The 24,840-nt window shown below is 55.3% G+C and overlaps 1 protein-coding gene across 1 annotated transcript; it reads right to left on the bottom strand.

Moving 5' to 3' along the window:
* Positions 1-1,407: 1,407 nt before the first annotated feature.
* On the bottom strand, positions 1,408-20,857 carry NCAPH (non-SMC condensin I complex subunit H). Its single transcript, XM_073325119.1, has 18 exons — positions 20,772-20,857; positions 19,644-19,884; positions 19,324-19,417; positions 18,117-18,209; positions 14,336-14,474; positions 12,474-12,595; positions 11,897-12,086; positions 11,219-11,310; positions 9,730-9,935; positions 7,962-8,110; positions 7,252-7,358; positions 6,308-6,430; positions 5,859-5,966; positions 5,032-5,196; positions 4,487-4,603; positions 3,798-3,883; positions 2,972-3,047; positions 1,408-2,011 (listed from the first exon to the last, which is right to left on the bottom strand). The coding sequence occupies exons 2-18, from the start codon at positions 19,877-19,879 to the stop codon at positions 1,952-1,954; spliced, it is 2,163 nt and encodes a 720-aa protein (XP_073181220.1). The 5' UTR covers positions 19,880-19,884; positions 20,772-20,857; the 3' UTR covers positions 1,408-1,951.
* Between the last annotated feature and the right edge of the window lie 3,983 nt (positions 20,858-24,840).

The raw sequence follows: 24,840 nt of genomic DNA, 5'->3' as shown, positions 1-24,840 counted from the left end.
CCCCCTCCCACACCCTGAACCCCTCATCCCCAGCTGCACCTGAGCCCGCACCCCCAGCCCAGAGCCCATACCTCCTCCCACACCCCAACTCCCTGCCTTAACCCACAGCCCCCTCCCACACTCTCCATTTCTCAGCCCCACTCCCCAGGCTGGAGCCCCCTCCTGCACTGCAAACCCCTCATCCCCTGCCCCACCCCAGAGTCTGCACCCCAACCCTGAGCCCCCTTCCACACCCTGAACCCCTCATTTCTGGCCCCACCCTGGATCCCTCACCCCCTTCAACACCTCAACCCCCTGCCCCAGCCCAGTGAAAATGAGTGAGGGTGGGGGGAGAGCAAGCCACTGAGGGAGGGGGAATGTAGCGAGCAGGGGGCGGGGCCTCAGGGAAGGGACAGGGCATTCGGTTTTGTGCGATTAAAAAGTTGGCAGTCCTAGCTGATTGCTGCCCCAGGGCTCTGGGCAAGGGACGCCACTGGAGCGTAAAGGGAGCTAGGACACTGACACTCAAGTAGGGCTGAGCAAAAGGGTCACTGCTGGCACTTACCTCATGCACTCCAGGTCAGTGGCTGAATCTTAGCGACGGCAGCAGGTCTCCTGAGAGACCCTAGTTGACCACAGCCACTGCACAGCATAATGTTGTGGAGGAGCTGCGGAGAGATCTCCCAGCAGTGCCCCGTTCCTCTGTCTGCACAGAGTTCAACCAGCGATCGACAAGGCACGCTCCTCTAGGCGTCCAAAGGCCCTGGGCTCTGCTAGTTCCAGACAATAGCTGTGCTGGACCACCCCCGGGTGAGGGCCAGGGTTGCTCAGACTTCTCTGCCCAATTTAATAAAATTGGATAAAAGTAAAAGGTTTTGCTCGTGTTCCTGCGTTGCACATGGCTGGATGCGTGCCCTCCTGGGATCACATGGGGGGCACAGCCCAGCAGCCTTGAATTCTGCTGCTCAGAGCAGCTGGTCTTGCGTATGTAGATGTGACTGGATCCGCACAGCCCGAGAGTACACTGGCCTGGGTCTACATACAAGTCGCAACTGATGGGGAGAGCTGAAGCCTTATTCCAGTGAAGCCCTAGCGATGTCACAGCTCAGGTCACGTCTATACATATGCCGGGACTGTGCACCACAGAACTCTGCAGCACACCGGTACGGTGGCATCACTTCTTGTTTACTCCAGTTGGGAGAATGGACAGAGGCAGCTGATGCGAAGTCTGCCAATGCAGAGTTCAGGAGGGCACCCACAGCCCGATGCCGTACCTTTCGCATGGTTTTACTCTTCTCTGCTTCACCGCCGCCCAGCACGGTGAATTCTGAAACTATGAGGGAGATGCAGTGGGGTTTGTTCTACCCCTGGGAAACCCACTCTCCCCCCAGCGAAGCAGAGCACCCAAAATCTGAACCAACATTGCAGTTTCTTTTCTTTTATTTTTTTAAAAAGCTGTACAAAATAGGTTAAATCATTTCAGAGAAATCCTAATAATGTGTAAAGCGAGGAGACAATAGAGTTAAGGGGGTAATAACCCAGTAATTACAACAGGTTCTATGTACAGAAAGTGAGACGGGGGGGGGGGGGGAATATGCTGGAGAGTTCTTTGCTGTAGCAGTGGCTATGGCAAGAAGCAGCATGAATCTGTGGGTCATTATTACCATCTAAAAAGGCAAGAGAGACAGTTGGATGGCTCAAAGAGGGCTCCAGTTCCCATGGAGGCACGAGAGTAGCAATCCCCATCTGCCTGAGTGCCCTAGGAGCCCAGGTTTGGAGAGGCAGGTGTCCATGATTCACACAAGGTGTTCTGAGAAATCCCATTGGTAGTGCTGGCAGGGGAGAGAAAGCTACCAGGGATGAGAGACCCAGTCATGCCACTCGCTGAAATGAATGGCTAGTCTCATGGTGGGGCGAAGAGCTCCCGTCTTATCAGAGCAGCCAGAGCGCCCTGCTCCGCCCACGTGGCACATCAATCTCCTTGCTTCACAAGGACGTCAGACAGGTCCTCTACCCCCTCCAGCATCAGATTCTGAAGAGGAGAGGAAGCAGATTAGTTCTACAAGCCAGACTCTTCCCAGCAGAGACCACCATAGCCAGCCCACAGGAAAGCTGTTACTGACAGATCACAACGGCAAAGATAGTTGAACTAGTCATGAGCCCAGTCTCCCCTGACTTCCAGCTTTGTACCTAGAACCGTCCCTAGGCTGGAACCATCTTAGAGTCACTGCCCAAGAGCCAGCTTGCTTATTTCCTATCAGTGCTTTGGAAACTGAATTAAAAACCCACAGCACAGAAGTGATGTTCAAAGCAAAGTTCAGGGTCTGAGCTAAGCCAAGAGAAGACAGGGTGAAAGGCCAAATTCAAACCTTAAATCAAGACCAATGTGCTCATTTGTGGATTAATAACCACCTCAAAGAGGATGTAGGAGTAAGCAGAGAGCCTCCTACAAGGACTTGAAGAAGGGATTGATCAGCAAAGAAAGCTACAGCTTGGAAGTCAGAAAGCATAGGCATGAAAAGAGAATTGCAAAATTCAAGCTGAGGTAGACCTTGCAAGGGAAATTAAAGCAGTAAAAAGTTCTTTGGTCATAAATAAAAAACCCAAGAAGAAAAGTGGGGTTGCTATGAAGCAGCAGAGGAATGAAGTTCTGGAACAGCCTCCCAATGGGAGCAGTGGGGGGCAAAAACCAAACTGGCTTCAAGACAGAGCTTGAGAAGTTTATGGAGGGGATGGCCTGATGGAACAGCCTACAATGGCATGCAGTCGATCTGCGACTGCTAGTAGCAAATATCCACAGTGGCCAGTGATGGGACACTAGATGGGGAGGGCTCTGAGCTACTGCAGAGAATTCTTTCCCAGATATCTGGCTGGTGGGCCTTGCTCACATGGAATTTTTGGACCCAGCACCCCACCTCTTCCACTGACTGCTCCCTGCAGGCCCAGTGGGATTCATCGGGGTTGCCAAGCATTACACGCGGACACTGCTCACCTTTTCATTTGCCAAGTGCAAGAGGCAGGCAAACGCCAGCGGCACAGAGAGGTTCTGAGCCATTGCGGAAGGCAGTCTGCAAAACGGCCAAAGGAAGGGAGGTGGTTACACAGACAGCTGGAGCCTACACATTAGACACCAGTGATGGGGCACACTGATGAGCCAGTGGGGGCTGGTTAAGTGAATGACAGATCTTTCACCACTCTCCAGCTTTTCCCATTTCCCACTAAGGAGACCAAAACCTCTTTCTCCTCCCCCCCCGCCCGAGGGCCTCACCTCAGGCCTGCAGCTTCTTCACACCCACCTCCGCAAACCCAGCCAGAAGGAAGCTGGGCCGAGGGGTGAGCAGGCCCTCTGATCGACATTCAGCAACCCAAGCCTGAGATCAAGCTATCCCCACGCGCAGCAGATGGGAGAGCTTCATACTGCGGCCAAGACATTCAGAGGATGCTACGCTGCCATGAAGCACCTGCAGCTGGCCCATGTCAGCTGGCTTGGGCTCAGGGGCTATAAAATGGTAGTGTAGACCTTTGGGCTCAGCCCAAGCTCTGGAACCTGGACGGAGGGAGGGTCCCAGAACCCAGCTTCCAGCCTGAGCCCATCAGCTGACACGGGGCAGCTGCAGGTGTTGCATTGCAGTGCAGATATCCCGCCCTCGGAGGCCACTCACTGTTCAGACTGACACCCCCTTGGTGTAAAAGCCGAGAGCGACATTATCCCACCGGGGACAGATGGAGAGTTAATAGGGAACGCCCAGGATTCATCCAGAGGCTTGCAGCCACGGCACAGCAGGACCTCTCTAGGAAGGGTCTCTACCCCCACGTACCTGTGAAGCAGATCTTTTGTGATGCCACTGAAGACCTTCTTGCCTGCTAGTGTTACAGAGTCAGTCTCCTTCTCTGCAACTTCATTCTGCTTCAGCAAGGGGAGAAAAGGCAGATAGTCAGACCCAGGCAGGTCAGGGTGCTCACCAGGACTACACCAGGAAAGCCTCACCCCAGGATTCCAGGTCTTTGCTTTCCCAAACACGAGCAAGCCGAAGATGCATCATGAAGGCATCAGACTCGAGCGTCTCTCCCCATGCGTGCTGGGAAACACCCTCCCAGCTGAGGGAGGGACACAGCTCCTTCTGAACAGAGCCAGCCTCTCTCCTAAGGCTGCCAGGGACAGTCTGGCCCCTTGGGGAGCCACGTGCATTGATCTGAAGCCCTCCCCAGGCCACATCAGCATGAGAGAAAGGGACCAAAGCTGAGAGCTTGGAGCTCCCATAGTGAACACGACAATCCTGCCAGTGCTGGCAGGGTCGTGCTGAATGGGCTACTTTACCCACCATTCGAGATCCCCCAGGGCTTGGTAAGGTGCCTGCTAGTAGCACCAGAGATGCCTGGGCTGGGAATGCAGTGGAATCAGCCAGCCAGGTCACTACGGTGCAGAGGGAGGCCTGAGAAGGGGCTGTCAAGCTGGTACACGTGTGGGTGGCCAGGGATGGCTGCTTTGGGTTTTCCTTGCACTCACCTCTGCCCCCACCTGCTCCTTCTGCACATCAGTCAGGAGGTCCCACATGGTCCGCTTTAGCCTCTTCATGTCCATCTTTTTGGCCGTCTTTGCATAATGAATTTCTATCTTATTGACCTGAAGGTAGACATACAGGTTGAGAAAGGCGGTGAGAAAGCAGCAGCATCCCCAGACAAGCGGAAGCATGTCACACTGATCAGAGAGCCGAGTCCAGCAGGATCCCCTCTGGGCGGTTTGGCAGGCATTATTCTACCGGATGGAGCACTGCAACCAGTTAGTCCCTGCGCCTCAGCATACAGGCTCGTTCCGAAGGCAGCGCAGCCTGCTCCATCCCTCAGAGAGCTTCCCTTCCATGGGCCTCCTGCAGCTGGAGCCTCAGACTAGTCCCCCCACTGCTGCACTGGCCAGCAGCTTGGTATGGGGAGCACACAGGGCGCTTCACTGCTCTCCAGGGGCCCCTACCCACCCTGCAGCTCCGACAGAGGCAAGCTCAGGACTAAGCCACATACCAGCCGGGACCGCACGGGCAGCATGCCAGCTTTTACCTTCTGGGGCTCAGCAACAAGGTTGGACTCTCCATATGTCGTGATGTCAACCCCCAGGGCCCTGCTGAGATCACCATACGGATTTGTTCCCATTACGGTCAGTTCAAACGGCCCACCCTGGCCCATGAAGTCAACGGGGTCAGGGTCATCGTCGCTATCAGCAGCCTGAGCAGTTATTGGGGGAAAAAAGAGAAGCCTCACACTGGTGCTGTAGTCCGTGTGCTCCCTGCAAATCCCAACAGCAACGTGCAGGGTTCCCCACCCCCCGAGATGCACCATCTACACCTCAGCACCAAAGCAGCAAAGGATTCCCAGAGCTGGGAAATGCCAAGGGATGCCCGAGCTCGCCCACCACAGGGGGCATGACTGAATGTGCGGCAACGGGTCTGCGAGGGCACTGAAGCAAGTCCGTGAAGTTTTTAAAGAGCCAAGGCAGAGCACTTGGAATAGGATCCTGCTGGGAAGCCACTGGAGGATGTGACAATTGCTCTGTGAGCAGAGGGTTTGCACACATGGGAGAGGTGTGTCCCCGTGTGTGTGTGCGTCCGGGGTTTTAGCAGGTGGATAGAGGCACATTTGCAGAATAGGAGCTGGCTAGTTCGGAGTCAGCGCGATTCCACGGATAGCAAGTGTGGAGAGATGAGGACGCTCCTCCTGCCCAGAGAAAGGTTACAAGAGTCATCTGGCGTTTCACTAGTGAAATCCGGTAAGCCCGAGGCTTTGTGTGGTGCTGGAGGCCACTCTCCCAGGTGGATCTTTCCCGCTGGAGAAAGATGGTATTTTCCACCAGACAGTACACAGCCAAGTGACACCCCTGCCCCACCTACCTTCAGTGCAGGACAGAAGTTGGAGGTGTCATTGGGGTTGTTGTAATCATACTCTCCAATCTCATCCTCTTGGTCAGATAAGCTGCTCTGCAGAGCCTTCCTCCACAGCTGCTGGGACAAGGTCAAGGGGGAGAAAAAGGACAGAGATCCTGAACACTGCCCAGACTAGCATCCAGACAGCCATATTCCCTTCCTCCTACGCCCATGGCACTCCTCTTCGTCCCCAGGTCCACCCCAGCCCTCCTCCATTTTACCCTCTGCCCTCCTCTCCGTGCACAGCATGCCTACTATCAACAAGGCGGCAGGTTTAACCAGATGAACCGAGCGCCTCCTTAGCGGACAGTCGCCTGGTGGAGGAGTGTTCGGTGACTGCACTATGGGAGTCCCGCAGCCCATGGCACAGCAGGCAGGGCGGAAGAACCCAGCTGGGGTCGGGAAGAGAACTGTACCTTGATAGCTGGTTTGAGGGAGAGCCGGATGATGTTGTCGGGCTCATAATGGAAGTCTTCAGGGAGCGTGGTGCTCTTCTTGTTCTGGTTGTCGAGGGTTGCTTTGGCCAGAGTTGTTGCGGCCTGTTCAAGGTGAACACCATATTACGCCAGAGCACCTGCCACGCCGGGGGCCAATCCTAGCCCAAGCACGTCCAGCCTATATCCCAGGGAGCCGTTTCAAAGAACTCCCTTGCTTGCCAGGGCATGGGAGCGCTGAGTTCCACCCAGCATTGGAGTAAGCACACTGAGAGATTGGAAGTGGGTCCTCAGAGCTCCATGGTCCAGGGTAGAGAGTGGGGGATATTCAAAGGGATGCTCAATGCACCAGGAGCAGCAGAGAGTAAGCGGGAAGACAACCAGCCCGGGGCTGGCACTACGGTGCCTCGAAAGGCTCGAGCTGTGGGAAACTACGGGAAAAGGTACCTTTGCACTCAACAGCTCTGCCCACTGTTTATTCAGTTAGGCCTGTTCACTTTAGTGACTACAACATGCTTCTACTCCAGATTATTCCTGGGAGTCTCAAAAAGCGAACAGCTCTGGGATAGAAAGCTGGAATCTATGCTGGCATCCCCATTGTACAGATCTGTTAGCTGTGTACCACTGGCAGCTCTGCATGCTGCCCTCGCTGACCCCTGGACAGCTCCCTGCCCGCAGCGGCATAAGCCAGGAAGAACCCAGCAGGACTTCCAGAATACAGGGCTAGCAGAGAAAGTCTCTACTGTCATTTGATCTGGAGTGAGGAACACCCCCACAGATGGGCCTCCAGGGCTGATTTTAGAGTCCAGTTCACAGCAAAACCCCATTTTAAAAAAATCTGCCAAAGGCTTGTACTAAAGACGCTCCCCATGTCGCAGAGGAGGGAGCAGAAAACAGCCAGGTCCCCGTGGCAACCCAGTACATACCCTAGTCTTACGGAAACGCGTTGTAAAGTCAATATCCTCATCAAAGTCGAGTTCAAAGACTTTCTTTGTGTTCCTCTTCCTGCCCCCCTTCTCAGCGGCCGTGTCCACTGCAGAAAGGGAGGTTATGGTCAATGCTCAACACTTGCGGGGGAGGAGAATCAAGTGCTTCTACCTTTACTTCTCAGATACTGTTCCTAACCTGCTTGGAAAGGTCCCCAGATCACCCGCACCCAGGTATTCTGGAGCGAAAGGAGAGGAAGATGGCACATGCTCCGCCTTCAGTCAGCAGAGCTTTTCTGTGAGCTAACCGAGGTGCTGGAGTTTTCATTGTAGATTTAATATTTTAAAGGGCTGTTTGTCTTTCTAAAGAAGCACAAGCAGATAACGCAATTGAGTTGTGTTGGAGGGAGGTTGCAGGCAAACTGGGATAGATATTTAAACTGGTATCCCCTATGGCTGCACTAGGACAGGACCTAGGTAGTATGCTATTACATAGATATATTCCCCCTCACCCCATACCAAGCTAGACTTCCCCCTAGACAGAGAGAGCTCCTCCTAAACTGGCTGGAAGAGTGACTGGAGAGCAGTGCACAGTGGTCTCTACCCTGATAGTCACTACTCAATGGCTAGAAAGGCATCTGTCTCTAGACACACCAGAAGTTTACGGTAAAGTGGATCCACTTTCTGAACTGCATCCTACAAATACGTACGTTTATGATGAGGCTTAAAGCGCCAGTGCTCTGGGCCGGCCCACATCAACATGGCGCGGGGGCTGAAGTAGGAATACTCTCCCGGTTTCACAGAGAGATGGAGGCACATGGTCCCGATGTCTCCCTCCGCAAGGGGAATCACATCCTTACTGAAAGAGCACCCCCCCCAAATCGGTTATAATCCATGCAAAAAACCACCACCACCACACACTACAGTAGCCCAGGGGCTAGCCAGTATGTGCATGGATCACTGTCGGATGGGATCAGTCCTGTTCGGATGCGGGTCATTTCCCCCTCCAGTGGCCAGTCTGCAAAAAGTATAAACGCCTTGACACAGACAACCCTTGATCTTAAGCAGGTAGGGAGCAGTGGCTTCTAATCCCTACGCCTCTTATTCACGGTCTTGCTGGTGACCATACTGTTGGTTGTAGAGAGACACACAAAAAATAATACAAGTTAGCTGACTTGCCAACAGGGGTTCTGGGGTTTGGGAAGCAGATGGCAATTTGCTATCTTGCTCCCTAAGGAGGTACAGGATAAGCAGCTGAATAAGGGTGATTTCCCTAGCTTCATTCCCCTTTCATCTCATTCCATCCCATTCCAATAGATGCCCACCACAGACAGCAGAAAGGGGTTTCACTTTCCTCCTTCTGAAGTCCGCAGGGGGTAAGGGCAGGTGTTCTGGCTCTAGCCAAGGGAACGGTCTGGGCACCTTGCAGTCCCTGCCAACTCCCAGCTACAAAAACATCTCCAGACATGGCGGTCAAATGGTTGATGTAGGGTAAGGATGCCCATTCCTTCAGAGGTGCTTTGCACAGGGTCAGGGACTGGTGGCTAACAGACTGAAGTGGCTTGAATTGCAATAACAAATACTCTGGTGCGACACTCAGCCAAGTTCTAACTTTTATTAACAAAGTGCAACCACCTGAGTATCTTCAGCACCGATGGTCCCAATGAGTCATAGCAGGGATGGTTGGGATGGGGGACTGGGAGAAATTTAAAACCATTTTAATTGCATGTGACATTTAAACAGTGGAAGGAGACCCTTTTGATAGCTGTGCAGCTTACTTTTAACCTGGAGATCATACTGGATGGATGCTGGCCTGGTTGGAGTCATTAACTGGGATCCTAGTTTTCCGTGATCAAAAAAAAAAAATCAAAATTCTCCAACAAACAAAGGGAAAACCATAAAAAGCCATCTCTTTCCGCAGCTAAAATGAAACACTGAACTTTACTTTCCTTAATTACCCTGAGAGATTAGTTGAACACAATATTGTATTGATATACAGTAGAACCCCGTTTATCCAGCTCTCTGTATTATCCAAACCACCAACCACCTGAGCCCCACCACTGGCGGTTCAGTTAATACTGAGAGCCGGTCAACGAAGGCTCGGATAAACGGGGTTCTACTACTGTATGTTTTTTTTTTGTTTTTTTTCACAAAATGTAAAAATGAAAGATTCTCTGTAAAAGCGCAAATTCCGTGTTTTTCCAGGGCGAACGGATTTCTAGGATCCCTGGTCACCAAGTCCCATTTCTGTCTCTCAGTGGGGGAAAGAAAAGATTAGAGAGAGTCCTATAATGAGAAGTTACTTGATTCACGGATACCACCTGCACAGTAAGCAAGCTCTGCTTGTAAACTTCATTGCCTCAGGAAACCTACTATCAAAACACGGCTGTTCGACATCCTGAGCTGGAGGCTGTGGCTGGATGGCAAACCCCAGCTGATGAAGGACTTAGCGCTGCAGACCAAAGCAACACCACGTACCTCATGCTCTCACGCACCATCCTGCAGGCCTCCAGCTTGTCTGAGAGCTTCCCAACATCCCCTGCTACCGTTCTATCTGGCATGTCTGCATCAAAGTCATCCTCCACTAGGGCATCAGCGTAGTCTGCAGGGTCACAATCCACCTCTGCCTTGATATCAAAGACTTGGTCGCTTTTCTTAAATTTATCCAGCAGAGCGGACACTGACTGCAGAACAGAAAGAGCAAGTTACTCACAGAAAGGATTCAATACCAAACCCTGGGCCTCCAAGGCAAAATAAGACATCTATGCAGGGCTTAACACATTTGCTCCAGAATATAAACCCTACTTGAGGCCTAGTACTCAGAGAGAGTGGACTAACTAAAAACCCGAAAAAAAAACAAAAAACCCGGTTATCCATAGAAAGGGCACATCAGAGCATCCCACACCCAGGTAACCTTCTTTTGTTTTGTTCAACATCTTTATCAATGATCTGGATGATGGGATGAATTGCACCATGAGCAAGTTCGCAGATGACACTAAACTGGGAGGGGGTTCCAAAGAGGAAGGAGCTCAGCTAGCTCAGTGGTGGGAGATGACAGAACAAGGAACAATGGTCTCAAGTTGCAGTGGGGAAGGTCTAGGTTGGATATTAGGAAACACTATTTCACTAGGAGGGTGGTGAAGCACTGGAATGGGTTCCCTAGGGACGTGGTGGAATCCCCTTCCTTAGAGGTTTTTAAGATCCAGCTTGACAAAACCCTCGCTAGGATGATTTAGTTGGGGTTGGTCGTGCTTTGAACCAGGGGGTTGGTCTAGATGACCTCCCGAGGTCTCTTCCACACCTAATCTTCTATGAACCTGCTCATCCTTGGAGCCTTCATCCTGCAGATTCAACGCTATAGGGCGTCAGCCTCAGGGGACAGACAGGGAAAAGAAATTGTTAAGAAACTGAAGAACTAAACTCAGGTGATGACTCCGGAATGGAGCATATCCTCAGGCACACGCAGGCCATTTGAGCCCAGAGTACATCGCCCTCTTCCCAATCTAGAAGGACAAGAATTGATCCCATCTTGTACTCAGTATGTGTTTTCTCAGTACCTCAAGATGCAAGAGGAATCAACCTCTCTGCTCTACACCAATAGTGGCTGATTACAATAATCCTAGGGAATCCTTTTGCAAAGGCCAGGGCCTTAATAAAATGTCTGAATGGCGTGTATTTCTCCAGAGACGTCCCTTCAAATAGTTTAAAATCCTATTCTCTGTTTAAAACTAGGTCAGATACTTGAGTTAGTCCCAGAATTCTAGTTACTAAAATGCACCCCAGGGAACTACTGCATATCACTTCCCTGTCCGGTTCTGTCAGAATAGCCCTGACCCCGCAGAGCAAGTGTCCCTTTCCTTTCCAGCCTGCAGAGAGATCTTTGACAGAGGCAGCTGAGCACACTGGGAACAACTCCCATATCACGCTCTGCACTGGGCGAATATGAGCAGCTTGCTAACAGACATACCTCATCATGGGAGTCACTGTCCCAATGGGAAAGCTGGAAGCCACTCAACGTAGGGCAGATGGGGCGCGGTTCGATGCACTGCAGCAGGATAGCTAGAGACCACAAAAGCAGTAAGAAGATATTATGAACAGGGTTAATGATCAGCAATTAACCTAAACCACCATCAAATAATCTGGATTTACACTACTGCTGAGATGACCGTACCTCAGATATGGACAACCATTTCAGAACACATGCATGGGAGTTGAAGGTTGGAGAAGAAAGCTATTTCCCCACGACTGAGAGACTAACCCAGGAAATAAATGCCTGAAGCCATACACACTGTTTACTTTCACCCTACACTGGCCATGATTTTATGGTTTAAGCCTAAAAAGCAGCAGGAACCAAGAAACCTACCATAAAATCTGCACCATGCATCCAATTTAGGAGCATCTCCCCCTAAGCAATACATGTGTGACAGCACCAAAGGGTTAACCGAGGGGAGAGGGGTAGAATTAGATAACTGAAGCCAGAATGAGATCAGCTGAGACCAAAATGTTAACAGATGAGCCAAACAGCGAAGGGAACATGGTGCCTCTTGCGCTGAGAGACAACGAGCATAAGAACTATTAGGGAGTTCGGTGGAATGGAGTGGGAGCCTGTAAGAGTCCAGAGTTCACAGTTATTACTTCCACCTACACTTCAGGTCTGCCACCTTCACAGGAGCAGAGCTCGGGGACTCCAAGGTCTCAGATGATGGGAGCGGCGTGACCTTGGCATCCAACAGGAGCTCACAGCGATAGCTGTCGGTGTGCAGGGTGCTGAGGAAGATGCCAACCGTGCTGCACTCATCGAAGGAGGCTGCTGTCTTCTGGAACATGGGATCAACCTGCACATGGACACAAAGCGAGAAAAATCAAGGAACAGAGGCGGAGGGAAAACAGATGACAGAGGGACATGAGACCCCATCACAGAGAAGCTCTAAACAGAGACATGAGCTTCACACTCACACTTGGGTTAACTAGTGCAGAGTTGGCTTGCTGAAGAATTTGAAGCGCACCAGTACAGGAGGGAAACGGTGGAGACAGATAAGAGATTTGCTATGACAGCAGAGTGCAGAGATAGACAAGAGGAAAGCATATGAATGCTAGAACCTGACACAAGCTTGCCATGTTGAGAAGAGGAGTTACATGGGGGTGAGGAAGGAGAAGTGTCTTTCTGGTCAGGGTTGAGTAGAACAATTGCTACACGAAAACTCCAGGGCAGTATTCCCCACCTCACTTCTGCGATCTGCCTGAGAGACGTTTATGTTATTCAGGTTCTGTTCAATTGTTTTGTACGAGTGCTTCTTCTTTGTCTGGAGCTTCTTGGCAGCTTCAATACCGGCAGCAGCTCCATCTATAAAAAGGAGAATTACTGCAGAGGCTGCCTCTATAGCCATGTAGCTACCAATGGTAGGGGTTTGACTCTTCTTGAAAAGTGCTGAGTTGAGAGTATATCAAACATAGACCTGACCCACTCATTCCTTTCTAAATCTCTTCTATTTCCTCAAGCCTTTGACTAAGACAGGTTGTGTGTTTGGGTTTTACCCTACACACTCATCAGGAGTTACCACAAAAATCAGTGAGCAGGTTCAAGAGTTTTGAAAAAAAAAAAAACTCCTCAGAATTACTACAAAAATAATTCTAGGTTTATTTAAAAATCTGATAGCAAAAGGCAGGACTCAAACCCACTGGGCAGATGCTGCAGACAAGAAAATTTCCTTTGATGCACAGAATCCAGCTCCATCCTCCACAAAAATCTCTTCCCATCTAGATTAGTTTGTGAGAATTAACATACTCTTCTCCTTGCACGTGCTGGTGAGACTATCATCTCTGATTTCACACAGTGCGGCCCCACGCCAGCTGACAGCGTAGAAGCTAAGTGACGTGAGTCCCTGGGCTCAGCTGAAGCTGCTTTAGGTGTAAAAGAGCCCGCGTTTTGTCGGCCAGAGGACTGATTGTAAAACTTGTAGCTCTTGATCTCTTTGCTCACGCAGACCAGCGCACGTAGGAGAAGAGTTCTGGACTAGGGAACACAGGCCTCGACAAGTCAGAAACCAAAGTCCCTCCAACTGATCAAATTAACCCCAAAATAGCCATATAATACCTACTCATAGCAAAGCCTTCACTGCACTAAACTAAAGCAGGGAGCACAAACCAGACTGGATCAGCACTAGACATTTGGGGAAATCTTTTCAATTATTTCTTATTCAACTGCATTTAGATCCCTAAACGAACAAGGAAATCAGAAAGCCATGTCATTCGGCCCCTCCCTTACTGCCCGTGGAATGGGAAGCTGAAAGAGACATTGCACACACATGCTAGAGCAATCTGGATTCATTCAGCTTGCTTAGGAATATAGGTCTGCCATAAATAGATCAGACCATTAGTCCATATGGCTCAACGTGCTACTTCCATCTGTGGCCAATACCTGCACACAAAACTGTCCCATAATGCACCTGGCCCGTGATTCGATGCTGATGGTCACAGAGGGCGTGGGAAATCCGGGGCAGTGCATGTATCCTAAGGATTAGATTCCATTATTTTTATTTTAGCTTGTATGACTACAAAAGTTACTGGGCATAAAATTATCCATATTGGGTATGTCTGGATTCCCAGCAAAGGGAAGTTATAGAAAATTAACTAAAGACTGTGTTTCCTTCTGTTGACTAATCTGTCTTTCAACAGGACAGTCTGCTTTTGTAGCACAAGACAGGATGAAGACAAAGGGGTGCTTCCTCTCATGATTTTGAATCTCTGTCAGGCCACTCTGCCAGAATAAGTAACCCAAGTACTCACATTCAGCTCAGAGGAGGGAGAGTGGTCTAGCAGGCTGAGCACAGGACTTGGGAGTCAGGAGATTTGGGTTCTAATCCCATCTCTGTCACTGATTTACTGTGAATTTATGCAGTCACTTCCCTCCATTTTCCCATCCTTAAAAAGGGCCTGGAAATCTACAGATGCTGTGTAAGCATAAGACTGTTATATAGAGGTCCTGCACCAGTTATGAGTGCAGGACCAGTTGGAGTTATGACCAGGAGAGACTGGTCCAGCTCCCTTGATTAGTACATCAAAACGAAAGCAGCAAGCAGCACACCTGCACCCTGGCTGTCCACATCCTTTGTGGGTGCTGAGTCTTTGCCCAACCCTCCAAGAACCTTGTATACATCTGCATGGACAGCATCCACTCTCACCGCATAGATCTTTGTGCTGGCGTCCAGGGTGCCGGCTGCTATCTGTGAAACAGACCGAACAGAACACACAATTAGAAAGGATCTCATCTCATTGGGATAAATTTGCCGGACAAAGTTCATGTTCCACCCATCAGCACTACTGGAGATGGATTCCTTTTGTAAAAAGGATACTTTATGAGCATGAATCACTGCAATGCATTTCTTTTCAGCCACACTGGACTCTTTCATCCCTTTTCCTTCCACAAAACACAGATCTTCAGTCATGTCGCTGTGGATCCTATGGCATTTGTTTTTCACCCACTCTACGTGCCACTGCTGTGATCCACTCTATGAAATTGAAGACCACAGTCCTCTCTTTCACATGAGTTTCATACATGGAGGTCAAACGTAGTTATGGTCAGGCCACCATTACCCTAAGACCCAGCCACACTGGAACTCTGCATTTTATGCTGTTCTCCAACCTCCTAGATCTCGCCGGTCTTGCACACCTCATTTTAGCTAAAAGTTACACTCTTATTCCCCCCCTTTCAAAACTAAAAGATATAGCTCCATCTCCTGCCAGTGCCAGCTGGTCCAGCTCTGTTTTGCTTTGAGGATTCTCAATGACGACCTCTCTTTGTAGTGTCTATCTGCAACTGAGTCCAACTTTATTGTATGTTGTTGCCAAAAGTTTCATTAATTAACTGCTTCTCCTTGTTCCTCTCCTGCCCCGTTACAATTTCACCCCCTGCTACCAGAGACAGTGTCACTTGTACTTCTGCTGTACTGAATTCCACACAGATTTTCTACCCTGTAGTGCCCTTCAGCAAATACCAGCTCTTACACTAATCCCAGCTCCCTAAGCCCACCTGATGCTTCAAAAAGATTGGGGAGGTGTGGGGGGGTAGCTACTTCTCAGAGATACCCAGGGCAGTGAGACACCTCTACCGCCCGCCCTTAACACAAGGAACCCTGTGCCTTCTATGGGTCAGTTCCTCAACACCACCAGCCTCTGGCAACATAATAGCAGCCAGACTGGGTCAGACCAAAGGTCCATCTAGCCCAGTACCTGTCTTCCGACAGCGGACAATGCCAGCTGTGCCAGAAGGAATGAAAAAGCACAGGGCAAGTATCAAACAGAGGCATCTTCTGTCACCCAGTCCCAGCATCTGGCACTCCAAGAGCATGGAGTTGCGTCTCTGACCATCTTGGCAAACAGCCACTGATGGACCTATCCTCTATGAACTTATCTAATTCTTTTTTGAACCCCATTATCCTCTTGGCCTTCACAACATCTCCTGGCAATGTTTCACAGGTTGACTGTGAGAAGAAATTCTTCCTTTTGTTTGTTTTAAACCTGCTCACTATTAATTTAATCGGGCAACCCCTGGTTCTTGTCTTATGTAAAAGTTATTCACTTTTCCCATACCACTCATGGTTTTATAGACCTTTCTCATACCCCCCTTCGTCATATCTTTTCCAATCTGAGCAGTCCCAGTCTTTTAAATCTCTCCTTATATAGAAGCTGTTCCATCCCCCTAATCACTTTTGTTGCCCTTCTCTCTACCTTTCCCAATTCTAACATATCTGTTTGGAGATAAGGTAACCAGAACTGCACGCAGTATTCAAGGTGTGGGAGTACCATGGATTTATACAGTGGCATTAGGATATTTACTATCTATCCCTTTCCTAAAGGTTCCTCATATTGTTCGCTTTTTTGACCGCCACTGCAGATTGAGCTGACGTATTCAGAAACTGTCCACAATGACTCCAAGATCTCGCGTGGTAACAGCTAATTTAGACCCCATCATTTTGCATGTATAGTTGGGATGCTTTCCAATGTGCATTACTTTGCATTTATCAACATGGAATTTCATCTGCCATTTTGTTGCCCAGTCACCCACTTTTGTGAGATCCCTTTGTAACTCTATGCAGTCTGACAGGTAGATAAGTGTCTCCTGCCTGAAAGAAACCTGTTTTACTACTTTCTGGTGACCAGCCCCAACTCACAGACCTTCGGAGCATAATTTTCAGTATATAAACATCTCTCCTCACCGATTACCTGTACATATCTTTCACAATGATTATGACCACTATTGTGACACAAGGTTTCAGTCGAGCTCTTACATGACACCCTGTGGCAAACGAGTAAGTAGAGACCAGATTCAGGGGATCCCTGTAACCCTTGGTAAGTCTCTCTGCAATTTGGCACCAAGAGGTCCCTGAGGCACAGGGGCAGTGTTTCTGACATGAATTCCTCCTTGGCTGAAGTGGAATTGTAATCTCTTCTGTGCAGGAGCTTCCTTCCCCAAGCCTAGCAGAGTCCTCTAATAAATGAAGACACGAATACCCTTGCCTAGCTTACCTTTTGCATAGAAGAGCAGAGAAAACCACCAGAGAGGCCTTTACTGAAGCCTTCTTTCTAATCTACATTTTGCTTCCAGAACACTCGTGTAGACTCCCATCAACATGGCTTGTGAACATCTGCCCTGGCAGGCAAGTATCTTTCCGTTACCAGCAAGCAGCAATGCCCACTGGAAAGCACAATGCCCACATCCAGATCTGGACTCCGTTCTGCCAGTGACTTCCCATGAGTCTCTAGACAAATCACTCCCCCCGTTCCTCAGGCTTGCCCTGCACAGTGGGGATATGCTCACCTGCCCACCATTACAAAGCACTCGGAGATCAGAAGAAGAAAAGCACTCAAGATACAAAAGTACTATTCTCAGGGTCACCAGACCCCCCGCTATTTAAATCATGACTGCAGAACCCCCTTCCCAAGCCTTGTCCACTTAGCACAAGTGAATACTCTGCTGGGGTCCCTCTAAAGAAAACTGTTCCTCCTTTTGTCTCCTCCCATCGCATCCCTGGTTCCCTTCCTGCTGTCCATCTACTCCAGTCTAATTCACCCCGCCTTCAAGTCTCAGACCAAACTCCTTTTGGATATGGCCTTGCTCTATCGCTGGCCTCTAATGTCAAAATAAGGACTTCAGGAAACCTTGCAATCCTTTCCTTGATAAATTAACCCTGGTTTCTGTGGGCTTAATTCTGCTTGATTATACCAGTGCAGAAATCTCACTGATCTCACTGGTGTAACAAAGAAGAATTTGGCCCTATGAAATTGTATTAGGAGTTACTGTCCAGTCATTTCCATCAGCTATCTTAACCAGGAACAGCAGAGGAGTTCCCATCCACTGTTCCTTCTAATTTTTTAGATCTATGTGTGGAATGAATTTTGCCATGTGCACCAATATGGAGGTGATGTGTGGCAGGGGTGAGGCCTAAGGGTTTGGAGTCTGGGAGGGGAGTCAGGGCTGGGGCAGAGGGGTAAGGGCTCTGGCTGTAGTTGTGGGCTCTGGGGTTCCCCAGGTATGAGGGATTTGGGGTGCAGGCTGCCCCAGGGCTGCAGCGGGGAGAGAGGACTCCCCCCAGCCCTCTCTTGACACAGCAGCTCTGGGCGGGGTGAGAGGCGCCTCTCCCCAGCCGCGGCAGCTCGGGCAGGGCTGGGGGAAGAGGCACCTCTCCCACCTGTGCCGCCCTTGATAGCCTACTGCGTGGCAGTGCTGTTTAGAGGGAACTTAGTTCCTGTCTGCCTGCATTATGCCCATTTGAGGTTCAGGCAGGAATTAACAAGAGGCCTCTCTGCTCCAGGAGGGAGCAAGAGACAGAGCACTGCACCAAGCTGGCAGCAGCCATCCCCCTCACCTTGAAGTTGGTCAGTTCTGAGTCCTTCTGTTTGAGTATCTCTGCCATGTAGTCTATGAGGTGCAGGCCAAAGGCATTCTTTGTGGTGATTCTCTGAAACACAGCACATAGGCAGCTTCTATTTTTGGAAAATCATGTCCTTCAATCCACAGTTACATGAGCAACACTTGGTGGGGAATCTCATCAACAGGGGGTCTTTGGAAATCATTCTAGGCCCAACACTGTTCAATATTGTCATCAATGATCAGAAAAATAAATATAAAATCGCAGCTGATAAAATCTGTGGATGGCACAAAAATCGGCAAGAGAGGTAAATAATGAGGACGACAGGGCAGTCACATAGTGATCTGTATCCCTTGGCAGGCTGGGCCTATTCAAACTAACGGTGTCTTAATACAAAGTTATACATCTAGGAATAAGGAATGCAGATGACAGCTTCAGAATTCAGAGATTACAAGGCTAGCAGGGACTGCTGCAATCATCTAGGTTGACCTCCTGCACAGCACAGGCCAAAGGACTTCCCAAAATTCGTTTCCATATGAACGAGAACGTATCTTTTAAAAAAACATCCAAACGTTATTTAAATAAGATTCCTAGCGAGTGGGAATCCACCATGACCTCTGATGGCTAGTTGTCCTCACGGTTAAAAATCTGTGCCTTATTTAGAGTTGGAAGTTAGACAAATTCAACTTCCAGCCACTGGAATTGGAGTTGGAGTGCCTAAATTAAGAGGGTTACATCTGAGCCCTAGGAATAGGGTAAGGGTGGAAGCCTTGAGCCCTAGGTAGAGGTGGGTGCCCTAGAGCATGCAAGTGACACTGAGTTTTGTGCGGGTAACACATGGACTTTACACTAGTTTATTTGTATTGTTATAGCACCCATGGGTCAGGGTTCCGTTGTGCTAGAAGATGCACAAAAAAGTCCCTGCTTTGAAGCTTACAACTTTGGGCTTACAACCGAAGGCTGCATTCTTCGCTTCCAGTCTTAAACTTGGGAGTTATTGAGTCTGTTGCTAAACAGCCCAGAAACGACAGCCTTGAGCACAAGCATAAGAGTCCCAAACTTCACCATCCCCACCATGGTACACCACGTCCTTTTCTGGGTTTGTGTTTGGGTGCGATCTGCATGTGTAGAATGGCCCCACTTGAAGAACTGGCTTTCTTCAAAGTTGGCTTATTGCGCTACACGCAGACCTATTTTCACTTACATTTTCTGTTGACAGCTTGATGCAGGTGGAGTAGTGATCTGAAATCTGGGTGTTTGTCAATTTCGGGATCACAGGCAAGGAGGTTTCTGCCCGCCTAAAGAAACAAGCAAGAACCTCTGCTTTAGAGAGCACCGCTGCCTGGGTAGCAATGCACAAGAAAGCAGTTGTAAGACTTCCTCACCCCTGAGTCCCTGGCCTTTCACACAACTCCACCCGTAGACTTACCCACCCCCACCGAGTCCCAGTACTAACACAGCCCAGGGCATTTCCTGCAGGCAATAAGCAAACTTGCACAGAGCTGCTTCATAAGTCACTCTGACCTGCTGGAAGGGGACTGCACAGAGAGGGGCGAGTCGGTGCTGCTGAGCTGCAGATCGATGACCCGGGAACGCCGCCGCTGCTTCCGTTCCTGTTCGTCGTCGTTCCCCGGGAAGCTGTCGAGCCCCGGGGTGTTCGAGGTGCTGAGGTGCTGCCGCCTGGTGCTGGGGGACACGAACACGCTGTCGGAAGAGGCGCTCTGGCTGCGACCAGCGGGCTGGGGCGCTGACGTGCTCATCTTCACTGCGGGGGGGAGCAGAGAAATACAGAGATGGCAGGTGAGGGGATAATGAGACACTAACCTCAGCCCCCCACTAACCGCCTGGGACATCTGCCCCCACCCCTGCTCCTGGAAGCCTCCCCCCGCAGCCCCAGGCCAGCCCCCGCAACCGCCCTGGGACACCTCCCCCCCAACCCCAGCTCCTGGGAACACCCTCCCCCCACCCCCACCACCACCAGCCCCCCAGTCAGCCCCTCCACCGACCCTGGGACACCTCCCCCCCACCCCAGCTACTGGGAACACCCCCCCCCACCAGCCCCTCAGTCAGCCCCTCCACCCACCCTGGGACACCTCCCCCCCACCCCAGCTACTGGGAACACCCCCCCCCCACCAGCCCCTCAGTCAGCCCCTCCACCCACCCTGGGACACCTCCCCCCCACCCCAGCTACTGGGAACACCCCCCCCCCACCAGCCCCTCAGTCAGCCCCTCCCCCCGCCCTGGGATACCTCCCCCCAACCCCAGCTACTGGGAACACCCCCCCCCCACCAGCCCCTCAGTCAGCCCCTCCCCCCGCCCTGGGACACCCCCCCCCACCAGCCCCTCAGTCAGCCCCTGCCCCCACCCTGGGACACCTCCCCCCCCCAGCTCCTGGGAACACCCCCCCCCCCACCAGCCCCTCAGTCAGCCCCTCCCCCCGCCCTGGGACACCTCCCCCCCACCCCAGCTACTGGGAACACCCCCCCCCACCAGCCCCTCAGTCAGCCCCTCCCCCCGCCCTGGGACACCCCCCCCCACCAGCCCCTCAGTCAGCCCCTCCCCCCCCAGCTCCTGGGAACACCCAGCCCCTCAGTCAGCCCCTCCTGGGGACACCTCCTCTCTCCCCTCCCCCCGGCTCCGGCTGCTCCGAACCGCGCTCGCTGGGGGCGGGGCCTCCCCGTCCGCTGCCGCGCGCCCGGCCCGGCCGACTTCCTCCGCTTCCCGGTTTGAATCGGCCCGCGCGCAGACTGCGCAGGCGCGGCGCGGGTGACGTGAGCGGCGGCCGGGGGCGGGGCGACCCGCTGGGGAGGATGAGCGCGGACGGGGGCCGAGAGGGCCCGGGGGCTGCCCCACCCCGAGCGACTGCGCCTGCGCCTGCGCCTGGGGGGGGTCGCCTCGGTTACCGCGGGGTGGTCCCGGGCCTGGCCGCTGCGTCCGGCAACGGGGGGGCCGGGCTGGCAGGGGGCTGAGGGGCAGGAGTGGGGCGCCCCGGCGGAGCTGGGGGGCGGGGCCGGGCTGGCAGGGGGCTGCGGGTCGGGAGTGGGGGGCCCCGGCGGAGCTGGGGGGGCGGGGCCGGGCTGGCAGGGGGCTGCGGGTCGGGAGTGGGGGGCTCTGGGGGGCGGGGCCGGGCTGGCAGGGGGCTGGGGGTCGGGAGTGGGAGGCCCCGGCGGGGCAGGGCAGGGCCGGGCTGGCAGGGGGCTGGGGGGCGGGAGTGGGGGGCCCCGGCGGAGCTGGGGGGGCGGGGCCGGGCTGGCAGGGGGCTGGGGGTCGGGAGTGGGGCGCCCCCGGCGGAGCTGGGGGGGCGGGGCCGGGCTGGCAGGGGGCTGGGGGTCGGGAGTGGGGGGCCCTGGCGGAGCTGGGGGGCGGGGCCGGGCTGGCTGGGGGTCGGGAGTGGGGGGCCCCGGCGGAGCTGGGGGGGCGGGGCCGGGCTGGCAGGGGGCTGCGGGTCGGGAGTGGGGGGCCCCGGCGGAGCTGCGGGGGCGGGGCCGGGCTGGCAGGGGGCTGCGGGTCGGGAGTGGGGGGCCCCGGCGGAGCTGCGGGGGCGGGGCCGGGCTGGCAGGGGGCTGTGGGTCGGGAGTGGGGGGCTCTGGGGGGCGGGGCCGGGCTGGCAGGGGGCTGCGGGTCGGGAGTGGGGGGCTCTGGCGGAGCTGGGGGGGCGGGGCCGGGCTGGCAGGGGGCTGGGGCTCGGGAGTGGGGGGCCCCGGCGGAGCTGGGGGGGCGGGGCCGGGCTGGCAGGGGGCTGCGGGTCGGGAGTGGGGGGCTCTGGGGGCGGGGCCGGGCTGGCAGGGGCCTGGGGGTCGGGAGTGGGGGGCCCCGGCGGAGCTGGGGGGGCGGGGCCGGGCTGGCAGGGGGCTGGGGGTCGGGAGTGGGGCGCCCCCGGCGGAGCTGGGGGGGCGGGGCCGGGCTGGCAGGGGGCTGGGGGTCGGGAGTGGGGGGCCCTGGCGGAGCTGGGGGGCGGGGCCGGGCTGGCTGGGGGTCGGGAGTGGGGGGCCCCGGCGGAGCTGGGGGGGCGGGGCCGGGCTGGCAGGGGGCTGCGGGTCGGGAGTGGGGGGCCCCGGCGGAGCTGCGGGGGCGGGGCCGGGCTGGCAGGGGGCTGCGGGTCGGGAGTGGGGGGCCCCGGCGGAGCTGCGGGGGCGGGGCCGGGCTGGCAGGGGGCTGTGGGTCGGGAGTGGGGGGCCCCGGCGGAGCTGGGGGGGCAGGACTGGGCTGGCTGGGGGTTGGGAGTGGGGGGCCCCGGCGGAGCTGGGGGGGCGGGGCCGGGCTGGCAGGGGGCTGAGGGGCAGGAGTGGGGCGCCCCCGGCGGAGCTGGGGGGGCGGGGCCGGGCTGGCAGGGGGCTGCGGGTCGGGAGTGGGGGGCCCCGGCGGAGCTGGGGGGGCGGGGCCGGGCTGGCAGGGGGCTGGGGGTCGGGAGTGGGGGGCCCCGGCGGAGCTGGGGGGGCGGGGCCGGGAGTGGGGGGCCCTGGCGGAGCTGGGGGGCGGGGCCGGGCTGGCAGGGGGCTGGGGGGCGGGAGTGGGGGGCCCCGGCGGAGCTGGGGGGGCGGGGCCGGGCTGGCTGGGGGTCGGGAGTGGGGGGCCCCGGCGGAGCTGGGGGGCGGGGCCGGGCTGGCAGGGGGCTGGGGGTCGGGAGTGGGGGGCCCCGGCGGAGCTGGGGGGGCGGGGCCGGGCTGGCAGGGGGCTGCGGGTCGGGAGTGGGGGGCCCCGGCGGAGCTGCGGGGGCGGGGCCGGGCTGGCAGGGGGCTGTGGGTCGGGAGTGGGGGGCCCCGGCGGAGCTGGGGGGGCAGGACCGGGCTGGCTGGGGGTTGGGAGTGGGGGGCCCCGGCGGAGCTGGGGGGGCGGGGCCGGGCTGGCAGGGGGCTGAGGGGCAGGAGTGGGGCGCCCCCGGCGGAGCTGGGGGGCGGGGCCAGGCTGGCAGGGGGCTGGGGGTCGGGAGTGGGGGGCCCCGGCGGAGCTGGGGGGCGGGGCCGGGCTGGCAGGGGGCTGCGGGTCGGGAGTGGGGGGCCCCGGCGGAGCTGGGGGGGCGGGGCCGGGCTGGCAGGGGGCTGGGGGTCGGGAGTGGGGGGCCCTGGCGGAGCTGGGGGGCGGGGCCGGGCTGGCAGGGGGCTGGGGGTCGGGAGTGGGGGGCCCCGGCGGAGCTGGGGGGGCGGGGCCGGGCTGGCAGGGGCTGCGGGTCGGGAGTGGGGGGCCCCGGCGGAGCTGCGGGGGCGGGGCCGGGCTGGCAGGGGGCTGTGGGTCGGGAGTGGGGGGCTCCGGCGGAGCTGGGGGGGCAGGACCGGGCTGGCTGGGGGTTGGGAGTGGGGGGCCCCGGCGGAGCTGGGGGGGCGGGGCCGGGCTGGCAGGGGGCTGAGGGGCAGGAGTGGGGCGCCCCCGGCGGAGCTGGGGGGGCGGGGCCGGGCTGGCTGGGGGTCGGGAGTGGGGGGCCCCGGCGGAGCTGGGGGGCGGGGCCGGGCTGGCAGGGGGCTGCGGGTCAGGAGTGGGGGGCCCCGGCGGAGCTGGGGGGCGGGGCCGGGCTGGCAGGGGCCTGGGGGTCGGGAGTGGGGGGCCCCGGCGGAGCTGGGGGGGCGGGGCCGGGCTGGCAGGTGGCTGGGGGTCGGGAGTGGGGGGCCCCGGCGGAGCTGGGGGGCGGGGCCGGGCTGGCAGGGGGCTGCGGGTCGGGAGTGGGGGGCCCTGGCGGAGCTGGGGGGGCAGGGCCGGGCTGGCAGGGGGCTGGGGGTCGGGAGTGGGGGGCCCTGGCGGAGCTGGGGGGGCAGGGCCGGGCTGGCAGGGGGCTGCGGGTCGGGAGTGGGGGGCGCTGCAGAGCTCTGGGGTGGCAGGTTTATACAGCATCTGCCCGCAGCTGGCTTACCCGGGCCAGCGTCACGGGTCTGGTCACCCTTCCAGGGACCAGGGGAAGTGGCCGTGCAGAGCTGAGGCAGGGCAGGCTCTCTGCAGTCGTACAGCACCACCCAGCGCAGCCTGCGCCTTTCATCGGCGTGACTGGCAATGTAGTGAGGCAGGAAAGTAACCAATCCTTTCCTCAGGGACTGTGTTTTCCGAATGGACAGCCGACCTAGTCCTCAATTACTGAGGGACAGTCTCCACTCCTCGATAGATTTTGCTTTCCACAACCAATCTCTGTATGACTTTTCATGAGTGATGTACCAAAGTACTTGGATTCTAATATCTAAACGGTATTATAAAATCTATTCACCTAAATTTGGGTTATTGCTGATTATGCACTCTGTGTATCATATAACTTTTAAAAACAAACTTTGTATTTGTGGATAATCTCAGCACTAGGCCCAGATGTACAGATGTTCTTTTCCTGACCTATGCATTATATATTTTTTTTAACATTTGCTTTAATAAAAATTTTAAATTTACCTCAGGAGGAATATAGTCAAGTCTCCTGGTTTGGGACTCAGCAGGGAGGGCCCTGGGGTCTGCGCCCAGCCCCCCCACCCCCTGCCAAGGTGGACTTTGCTAACTAAGTGTTCCTGATTTCAGTGCTAATAAGCTCTGTTCTATGCTGTGTTCCTGGTGACTAATACACCTGTGTTACATGCTGGCTGAGAGTCACTGCAGAGGTGGGGTGCAGGGCCCTTTGGGGGTGTGTGGGGCTTCCCCAGGTGCCCCATCCAGGGCGATTCGCTACGGGGAAGTCATGGGGTGAACTGGGGGCCCCAGGAAGTGCTGAAGCCAAGAGCGTGCTCTGAGGGGAGACGTTGCCCCAGAGTCCTGTCTG

Source organism: Lepidochelys kempii, chromosome 26 (genome assembly GCF_965140285.1).
Source record: "Lepidochelys kempii isolate rLepKem1 chromosome 26, rLepKem1.hap1, whole genome shotgun sequence".
NCBI classification, from domain to species: domain Eukaryota; kingdom Metazoa; phylum Chordata; order Testudines; family Cheloniidae; genus Lepidochelys; species Lepidochelys kempii.
Note: the sequence above shows the minus strand (reverse complement) of the source record. Positions and strands in the feature narration are given on the sequence as shown.